Source organism: Volvox carteri, assembly GCF_000143455.1.
Source record: "Volvox carteri f. nagariensis unplaced genomic scaffold VOLCAscaffold_14, whole genome shotgun sequence".
NCBI lineage: Eukaryota > Viridiplantae > Chlorophyta > Chlorophyceae > Chlamydomonadales > Volvocaceae > Volvox > Volvox carteri.
Genome location: NW_003307557.1, coordinates 979,796 through 989,201, shown reverse-complemented (window position 1 = coordinate 989,201; position 9,406 = coordinate 979,796). Strand labels below are relative to the sequence as shown.

General features: G+C 56.3%; 4 protein-coding genes across 4 annotated transcripts in view; 2 read left to right on the top strand and 2 right to left on the bottom strand.

Annotated features, from left to right (window-relative positions):
• VOLCADRAFT_89824 (uncharacterized protein) overlaps positions 1-343 on the top strand; it is a gene marked incomplete at both ends in the record, with an annotated part of 35,308 nt that extends 34,965 nt beyond the window's left edge. Inside the window, one exon of the mRNA XM_002949468.1 lies at positions 254-343. Within this exon, the coding sequence (XP_002949514.1) occupies positions 254-343 (90 nt within the window). The remainder of the gene's footprint in view (positions 1-253) is intronic.
• Positions 344-817: 474 nt separating this feature from the next.
• Positions 818-4,802, bottom strand: VOLCADRAFT_89823 (uncharacterized protein; the record flags this gene model as incomplete). Its single annotated transcript, XM_002949351.1, has 7 exons — positions 818-911; positions 1,171-1,316; positions 1,991-2,167; positions 2,425-2,561; positions 2,786-2,861; positions 3,527-3,919; positions 4,587-4,802. The coding sequence occupies 7 exons, from the start codon at positions 4,800-4,802 to the stop codon at positions 818-820; spliced, it is 1,239 nt and encodes a 412-aa protein (XP_002949397.1).
• A 158-nt stretch (positions 4,803-4,960) lies between these two features.
• Positions 4,961-6,638, bottom strand: VOLCADRAFT_74218 (uncharacterized protein). The gene is made up of 3 exons (XM_002949350.1): positions 6,456-6,638; positions 6,211-6,294; positions 4,961-5,230 (listed from the first exon to the last, which is right to left on the bottom strand). Exons 1-3 carry the CDS (start codon positions 6,612-6,614, stop codon positions 5,147-5,149), a joined length of 327 nt encoding a protein of 108 aa, XP_002949396.1. The 5' UTR covers positions 6,615-6,638; the 3' UTR covers positions 4,961-5,146.
• Positions 6,639-8,489: 1,851 nt separating this feature from the next.
• Positions 8,490-9,406, top strand: part of VOLCADRAFT_117208 (uncharacterized protein) — a gene marked incomplete at both ends in the record, with an annotated part of 3,565 nt that continues 2,648 nt past the window's right edge. Inside the window, 2 exons of the mRNA XM_002949467.1 lie at positions 8,490-8,633; positions 8,998-9,193. Of these exons, the coding sequence (XP_002949513.1) occupies positions 8,490-8,633; positions 8,998-9,193 (340 nt within the window). The remainder of the gene's footprint in view (positions 8,634-8,997; positions 9,194-9,406) is intronic.

Sequence of the window (9,406 nt, the reverse complement as noted above, 5' to 3'; positions counted from 1 at the left end):
GCTCCCGCGGGTATGGGGTCGTGGTTTCCGGGGGGAGACTGTAACCGCCGTGCCGCACCCCCCCCCTGGCAAGCCTCGCGACTCTCAGCTCTGAAACCAATATCAAACGAACTAAATGGCCCACTTTCACATTCACACACATTACTTTACATATTAAATGACGACGTGTCAACCCCCCGGCAAAGCACAAACCCTGCGGATGAATCACTTCTCTCTCTCTCTCTCTCTCGGAAATCGCGCTCCACTCCCACAGCTGGTCGTAGAACTGCAACTGAGCTCTCATGCAGGCTACAACATCTCTCTCCTACTCGCTTTCAAGCCAAGTTTAAAGAGCGGCCGGTAGAACCATCCACAGCGAGCCATAGCGAGAGCCCCAACCCTAAGGCGGAGGTTGCATTGGTGCACACCTTAACCTACGTTTCCATCATGTAGCCCTCGGTCCCGCTCCGACAAACCCACAAAAACAACCCCAAACCCACAAAAAAGAGAAAGGGCACATTCCCGTCTTCAAGGTCGCCTCGTCATCATTATAATCAACAGTACCTCATCATTCTGTACATGCAGGCCGTACAGGCAAGCCGTACAGGCAGGTACACAAGGCCCGGGTAACTCCTCAGTACGCTCCTCGCCAGCAGGCTGAAAACATACGTACATAGATACTTACGTACGTACGTATGTACATACATACATACATACATACATACATACATACATACATACATACATACATACATACATACATACATACATACATACATACATACATACATACGTGTCAGGCTCTTCATGCCGTCCTGGCGGCCGCCTCCTCGCGCTCTCACTCCGATGCCGGCACCAACCCCGAGGGCTGTTCGAGCTCCTTCCACTCCTCCAGGGGATCCTCCCAGCAGCGGGGCGCCACGCCAGTACGACTGCCGTACGCACACAGGTACGAAAAACACATTAGATGGAAAGTTTTGTTAGGGAACAGAGCTGCTGCAGATTCAAACGTGATCCATTCGCGAAAGAGAGGGAGGGCGCTCGAGGTAAAAACCCCAATCATCACCATCATCCCATTCCTTGACAAACTTCTTTTGCCCAGAACCCCTACAGGTTTCCCGCCACCAGAAGCTACACCCACACTCTTTTTCACACTCTTCTTCACTCTCACACATCTCTACCACAACTTACTCGTGGATGAGCTTCTCCAGCGCCCGGAAGAAGCCCGAGGAGTCCAGTAGCGGGTTCCACCAACCGCTGACGATGCAGTAGTTGCCCTCAAACGGGGCCTTGTGGTGGGCCCCGTGCATACGGCGACCGATCAGCAGCCCGCTGTCCTGAGTGGTTGGGTTGCGGGTTCGGGGAAAGGTTCGGGGAGGGGTTCGGGGAGGGGTGAGGGGAGGGGTGAGGGGAGAAGGGAAGGTTGGAACATGTCCACTTCGACAGGGGGGAGGTGTATTTGTGTCTCCGGTGTGTCTCCGGTGTGTGTGTGTGTGTGTGTGTGTCCGGTGTGTGTGTGTGTGTGTGTCCGGTGTGTGTGTCCGGTGTGTGTGTGTGTGTCCGGTGTGTGTGTGTGTGTCCGGTGTGTGTGTGTGTGTGTGTCCGGTGTGTGTGTGTGTCTCCGGTGTGTGTGTGTGTGTCCGGTGTGTGTGTGTGTGTGTGTGTGTCCGCTTACAGCAGTCGAGAATACGGGAAGTATTCAATGTGATAGCTATACGGGGAAGGGCCGGGGGAAATAGGGGGGTTTGAGAGAAAAACACAATTAGACACACACACACATACACACAGAGGGGGTTCGTCTTACGTCGAGGCACTCGAGGAAACACATGCACAGGAGCGAACCTGTAGGCCGTTAGTTATGTGGTTAGTTAGTTACGTGGTTAGGTAGGTATGTGGCTTGAATGTATGTGAACAGCCTTTGCAGCCTCCCTCCCTCCCTTCCTCCCTTAGCCAATCCTTCAGCCCGCTACCTCCTCCCCCCGCCCGCTACCTCCACTACCCCCCCACCGACCTGCAGCGCCACCACCGCCGGCGGCAGCTCGCTCTTCTTCATGTGGCTCCACGCATGGAACTGCTGACTCATGCAAACCAGGAACAGGAAGGACGAGGACCAGGCGTTCCAGCCCAGCGGCATCACGGGACTCAACGACAACAGCGCAGCGGCGGCGTAGGAGGCCGGACCGAACACCTGCGGATGAGCGGGTGGGAGGTTAATGCCCGTGTGTGTTTTGGGACACGTGCCGGGACGGACAAGAGCGGGGTGGGGTGGGGGGTGGGGGGGGAGAGGGGCGGACGGCAAGCGAAGGGAAAAAAGGACCCGTCTTCTGCCCGATACAACTCTTCCCCACGTTAACACCCACCACCCACTACAACGCTGCACGCCTCCCTCTTAGCGCCTCCCTCCTCCCTCCTCCCTCCTGCCCTGTCCTTTCACGGGTGCGGCACCTGGTGCAGGTTGTTGGCGAACTCGCGCTGAGTGATGGTCCAGGGCCGCTGGTGGTGCCCTTGGAAGGCGGCGATCTGGCGACCGAACACGGGCGTGTTGCCGTCGCCGTAGTTGTCCACCCCCCAGTGGTAGATGCCTGCGGGCGGGGGGGGGGTGCAGGGCAGCGGCGGGCAGGACGGGGGGGAGGAGAGGTGAAGGGAGGGAGAGGAGGGGATTCAGGGCTGAAGGGGAGAACCTTGCGAACGGGGGGGGGTGAGAACCCAAAAAACGGGGGAGGGGTGCGAGGGGGAACTTGGATCCCGCATCCCCCCCGCAACCTCTTTCCCCCCCCCCCAGCGCTCGTCCTCCTGCCATACGTACCCGTGCCCAGGTCCGAAAGAATGTAGGCTAGCAGTACGGCACCTCCAAACACCACCATGTCTTCCACACTCTCGACCTGCGGGTGACAGCGCGGAGGGGAGGGTTGGTCAGTCTCTCCTCTGAGCGGGCCGGGGGCCGAAAGAGGAGGACGAGGAAAGGGCGGAGGACGGAAGTTCATCTCCCCTCTACAGCTACAGCTGCAGATCCTGAGCTACCCGGCCCCCACAGCGACCCAGTGTCCTAAACCCCCACCCGGGGTTATCAACATGTGCGCCACCTAAACCCATTTCCGTACTCACCCATCCTGCCGTACATTCGAAACCAACACCTGTACAACCCCTCCCCTCGCGGGCCCCCCCCCCAAGCCTCCCACACACACGCACACTAAGGGCGCAGCTAAGCACTCCCCTCTACCCACTAATAAGCAGCAGCTGCACCTCCCCAGAGCTGCCCGGGACCACCGGGGGGGGGTTCCCCCTCCCGGTACTCCCAAACCGCTCACCATCCCATCCTATCCGCGGTTCTGCAGCGCCCCTCTCTGTCTTTAGCTCTGTCTAGTTCCCAGATATCACCCTCGCACCAAGGCTACAAGGCTACAAGGCTACAGAAGGCTACAGAAGCTACAAGGCCCCCCCAAGTTGCGGTCCGGTAGCAGCAGCTACAGCGGGAAGGCCCTACCCGTACTTGCCACCGCAGCACCCCGGCTACAGCTCTGAAGCCCTCTAGCAGCCTCCCCATCACCTGCTTGGTCGCCTGCTGCAGCGTGGCGGCAATCATGGCAATGGACACCCAGGTCCAGGCGCGCATCTCCGGTGTCGATTTGAGGTTCTCGTTCTCGTCAATAATCCACTTGGATCCAGAGACGGCGGACTTGGAGCTGCTGGATCCGGATCCCGTCGTGGAGATGGTGGTGGCGGAGATGGAGGAGGAGGGGGAGGAAGTGGAGGGCTCGGCGTCCAGGACGGTGGCGCCCTGGGGCCGCAGCTCGGGCAGATCGGTGGCGGCGGGGGTGGCGGCGGCGGCAGGGGGCTCTTCCAAGGTTCGTACGGCCGCGGCTGCGATGACCAGCGGCCGCCTTGCGATGGCCGCGGCGGCTGCTGCTGCCGGCAGCGAATTGAGCTCGGTACCAGTACCCTGTTCGGGGAAGCGGAGTGCGCGTCGACTCGAGGGGCCCTGGACCCGACTTTTTGACTTGTTCTCTTCCAATTAATTTCTCTGTTCCCGCGTAACTCGAAAGTAATATCCCAAAACTCAGCGAGCAACCGTTAGCGTTGAATTCTAATTCCTATTGGTCCCGATTTAGAAATAAGTTCTGAACATAGTCACTTAGCGCCGTGAAAAAGGATGGTTTCGTATCTTCTCATACATCCATTTTTGAATCTTGCCTAGAAGATATCGTCCATTACTACCTTCACTGGGTAAGTTGCTGAAAAGAGCTCTCCCCCTCGCTGAGCTCATCTCGCGCAAATATGAAGGCGACGCGGGTGAGAGGGACCGCGATAACGGCAACAACATCTATCTTCAGTTTATCTTTTAACACCAGGATCATCAGCCGCACAAGCCGCAGCGATTTCATAAAACCTGAGTTAAGGATTGTTGTTTTCACGGATTAAGGCTTATAACTGCCCTCTCAACCTCATCCTCCCGAAGAGCCGAACAGGACGGGTTTCCTCCTAGTAAGAGAGTTTTTTTTGTGTGTTGTGTGTGTCATGTGGTGTGTAGTGTGTAATGAGTCATAGGCCCCGGATAGGGAGCACCTAAGGAGAAGGTTTTAAGATTACACCGCTATGTCGTTACTGACCGAATTTCGCAACGGATTGGGGCCAAACGGATTGGGGATAAACCAACGAGATCCCAACCAAACATTTTCCGTCAATGTACAAAAGCAGGGGAAGCCGTACACCCCGAGAAGGCTTCCCGAATCGGGGGAGGCGGCTGCGGCGGCTGAGGGCCGACCACGGGGTGCGGTCGCAGTGTTCCATACTACCCCAAGAATCTCACACACCAGCAAAAACATTTACAAAGGAAAACATTAAACGCAGCGCGCTTATACTTAACTGACAGTATAATATTCGCTGACTTGTACAGTCTCGCCCAAGACACCCGAGTTTTTCAAATCCGCCCCACACCGTATGCAAACCACATTTTCTACCGTGGCTTCCACCGTCATTTCCTCCTCTCTCTGCGACTCATCCTCCCCTCCCTCTTCTCCTCCGTTTCTCCCTCCTCTTCCACAAATCCCTCCGCCCCTCCTCCCCCCTTCCATGAGGCCCATTCGGCACCAGCCGCCCATGCCCGACCCAGGCCAAAGAAACCAGATCATAACAAAAAAAACAAATCAGATCAGTGGATTTCTTCAAATCAGATGGCGCCGATCAACTTGGAGCTGATAGCCAGCAACGCCACAATAATCGAGATCCACAAGAAGTAGTTGGAGGACATCGCCTGAGGCGGGAGCAAGGAGAGCCGAAGGGGGGAGGGAGGGGGCGGAGGCAGCAGCAGCGGCAGCGGCAGCAGGGGGGCCCGTCGTCTTAGAACCGCCCCGCACGCATATTGGCGATACGAGAGGGGGGCATACGGACAACGGGCCCCGCCCGCCGCCGCCGCCGGAGCGCGTGCGAGCCCGTGCTCTCCTCCTTTCCCCGCTCCCACGTCCTCCCTCTCCCGCCATCAACGCCCCTTCCCGAGAGACTTTTCCTTCCCAACACGATTAAAGCGCGCGGAACGCCAGAAAAATCTGATGGACCGCGTCTTCCCCGCACCGCATCATGCCCGCGCACGGAGATGGACCGAGACAGCCTACTTGCACGGCTTCTGACACATCCATGCTCTGAAAGCAATTGTTATTGTTTTCGGGCTTCGGTTAGTTAACGTGCTGGCTATTTAGTAAGGGAGTGGAATAAGCTTGTAGCGCGAAGACGACAGCCTACTGAGCGCTAATAGAAGGACAACCGAACACTAATGGAGAGACAAAAGAGGGGAAGAGGAAGGAAAGAGATAGATTGCAGTTGCCTAATCCCTGACTCCGTCAGGCAGCTTCACGCTGTCTGACGGAATGAGGGATTAGGCATGTAAGCTCTGAAAGAGTTAAGAGCTTGAGGAAGGAAGAGCTTGGGCCTGGACCCATCAGGCCTGAACAACGAGCGGGGCACTGGACGACCGCGGACAACCAGGACAACGACCTTTGCTCTCCCTGGTACGTCTTCCATCAAGCAAAGGGCTCCTGCTATTGTCGGCTCAACATTCCAATAAGAAATTATTGTTTGCGTAGTTGCAAAACGCTTCTTTAGAAGCCAGTTACATTGAACGTTTGCATGCACCCCTTGACGGTTGCGCGGTTCTGGTCCCTAAGCCTTCTTCAAGCAAACGGTATGCTACCTAGCCTCTCGCTGCTTGAATTCTGAAGTGAGTAAGACTTTGCTTACCTTGTTCTCTGCTCCGCCTAGGCCAGTGTACTCCGCACGCAGCCGGGCCTTCATCTCCTTGCTCATGTTGTCCGTCTTAGGGCGCTGAATTACAAAACATGCATTGAAGGGATTAAAATAAATATCAATGCAAATTCAAGGGTTGTCAAGGCTCCTTGACATTTCCCCGCGCTCGACTTGTGCAAGCCACACAACCTGCTGTGTCGACAGACGACTCATCACCGCACGACGTAAAAATGACTTACCCGGGGGGGCTCATTCACATCGACGTATAAGCCATCAGCCTGTTTAGAGACGTTGGACGGAGCGCCAGGAATAGTGACCTCGGAGTCTCCTTCCCTAAACTCGCGCGTAACACGAGCTCCACTCGACGGAGGGTCAGCACGGGTCAACACGAGGCGCATAGGGCGTACTGGAAGCGCAGCTGCTCCCAGAGCAGATGGCGAACGCAGAATAGAGCGGGCTTGCAGCGCCATCACGTCGTAAGCTTGCAGATGCTACAGATTTGAGAAATTAAATAACTGCACTAAGCAACTAATGGTAATCCATACAAACAATACTTCTACAATTTGGAACTCCGCTGGTACCAGGTATCACCTGGTCGTACCTAAGTACGGCAATACTGAATTGCGTGGCGACCATACCAGGCATAGCATCCTTCTTAGGCGGCATTACTAATAAGAAGGATAGTGGCTGTAAACGGTTCGAGAAGCCTAGGATCAGCTAGGCGATCATCGGATGCTGTTCCGTTCCAAATGCCAAACGTGCAGACGCACCACGACACGTTAATTACGTGTGCCTCTTAATGGGCCTGTAACACCTTCACTTGACCAAAGAAGTACTAACAATGTCCTCGCTACTTGATGGCGCCCAGCCGGCGCCGGCGTCATGGATGCGGGTTTCATCCATCACGGAGGCCGACACTATCCAACTCTCCCCCGTCGCCGTGTCCCTGTCAGCTGCTGTACTTTTAGTCAATGGCTTCATCTCCTTGCGCTTCAAACTGGGGCTGCACATGCAGTTGGTGATTGCTTCGATACGGTGTGTGTGCGTGCGTATGTGCGTTCCCATGTCAACAGCAGCACAACACGATAAGCCAGTGCATCCATGCGCATGTACGGACACATCCGCGGACGCGCGCATTTCCGTGTGCCGCATGGTCGATGTGGGGAAAAGCCATGAACGGGATTCCTGCTTGGCTTGCGACGAGTTCGCTCATTTCACGTTGCGAGAAAATTCAAACGGGCGTCATATTTTGGCCCGACGCGTCACATACACATACACACACGCACATACGCCCTGAAGCCCCCGGCCCCCGGCGGGGTGGGGAGGGGGGAAATAGTTCGGTCTCCCGAAAAGGGCGCGACGAGGGTACTGTCAGGTTTAGAATTTGGATTTTCAAATTTCTGGGTTTGGTGAATGCCGTACACGACTATGATTTCTCAGTTGTACTACATATTTATTTGGTATGTTGACCCCCCCCGTGGCCATCCTCGGGCCAGGTCTTGCCCTGCAAACCCCCCCCCGGGCGCACCAAACCGGTGGCATCTCTTTAGACATATTTTATACAAAGTATGATGCGGTCGTATTTTTTGGCCGTACAGCAGTTATCTCTTCACCACATGTTAGTCGTACTGCACCCAAACGACGATTCATCTCTATCCTCTAATTCCCCAACAGAGCGCAGCTTTCAGCCCATCCCCGCATCTTGTCACACCATGCATCGATGTGATTGCGTGCCTGTGTGTTGCTGCACAACTCGACTTCGAGGAAGTCTAAAGCAAAAACACGCGCCCCTCTTCAATTCGTTTGCGTGTCGTACATATGCGGTCATTTTTTAGTCGTACATCTTCCTGGCTAGGTCAGCGGCAAATGTATGTGTGTATGTCTGTCTGTGTGTGTGTGTGTTTCACACCTCGGTTGCGTTAGTTACCCCGGGGGGTGGGGCGAGAGGAGTGCCCACACACGGGCCAGATAGCTATGGGCCCGAGAGCCGAGCTAGGAGCCACAAGTTCAAAAGCAATTAAAAACCTTTCTGCGGAAGCGGAAGCACGAATTGAACCTGAGAGCCTCTTTTCCTGAACCTTCCAAACTGCCGATATGAAACCATGTTGTCTCGTTCATGGTTATCACATGGACTTTAGCGACCGCAACCTCCCGAAACCCCCTGAGTTATCCCCCCACCTCCTTTCCACCTCCTTTCCACCTCCTTTGCAAACCCCACCAAAACACCCCCATGTGTGGGTGTGTGTGGGTGTGGGGGGGGAAGATTGTTTAGAATGGTGGTGCAACTGTCGCTGCTAGGTTACGTGCTCGTACCCATCTTCACGTACGACAAATGGTGGCTGGTGCTGCTTTACGGCATGTTCATGCTCGTAATCGCTTCGCTTGAGGCCGTACAGCGCCCGAGCTACTCTTTCCAGGTCCGTACGCTTCGCCGTCGTATCATTACATTGTGCCGTACCATGTGCCCTATGACCGCACTGGTTGCCGTACTTCATGGCATGTAGCGTTCACATGTCCTGGAATGTGGAGTATTTTTTGTCGATGATGTTTTACCATGTGCCCCGAGTACCGCCACACTAATCCCACCTAATGTGCGTCTCTCGCGCCCCCCCCTCCCTCCCTCCCTCCCCCTCCTCTCCTCCTCCCCCTCCTCTCCCCCCTCCCCCTCCTCCTCCTCCCCCTCCTCCTCTCCCTCCCCCTCTCCCTCCTCCTCCTCCGAGCCCTCCTCTTCGCAACTAAGTAAACCCTCCCCCGGCTCCGTGTCCCCGTGCCATATCGCAGGGTATGTTGCTCAACACGTTGCTGTCCATGGCCTCCGCCACGGGGCTGCTGCTCAGCTACCTGGTGCTGGTGGTGCTGGGGTTGCGACCCGTGTGGGAGGCGCAGTACGTCATTCCCCTGGCCGGCATGTTGCTCGGGAACGCCACGTCAGCAGTCAGTGTGGGGCTCAGTGCGGTACTGGAGGACCTGGCGGCGAGTGAGGCCCCCGGGGGGTGTGGGGGGGGGAATTGGGTTTTGGGGGTTTGGGATGGGGATTTGGAGACAGGGATGGGGAAAGGGATGGATGGAGGACGGCCGGGTGGGCAGGGAGTGCGTGAGGTGGTGAGGGGTGGGGTCAGGGTAGAGCGAGTCCTTTGTCCTCACGGTTGGTGGGGGAGGAGGGAGGAGGGGGGATGGGGGGATGGGGGGG

What these genes read in the sequence shown, in the direction of transcription:
- VOLCADRAFT_74218 (XM_002949350.1), bottom strand. Translation starts at nt 6,614, where the DNA reads ATGCGCCTCGTGTTGACCCGTGCTGACCCTCCGTCGAGTGGAGCTCGT. An exon ending in ATGTGAATGAGCCCCCCCGG is followed by an intron (nt 6,295 to 6,455) that starts GTAAGTCATTTT and finishes TTTGTAATTCAG; the next exon opens with CGCCCTAAGACGGACAACAT. An exon ending in TAGGCGGAGCAGAGAACAAG is followed by an intron (nt 5,231 to 6,210) that starts GTAAGCAAAGTC and finishes CTCCCGCCTCAG; the next exon opens with GCGATGTCCTCCAACTACTT.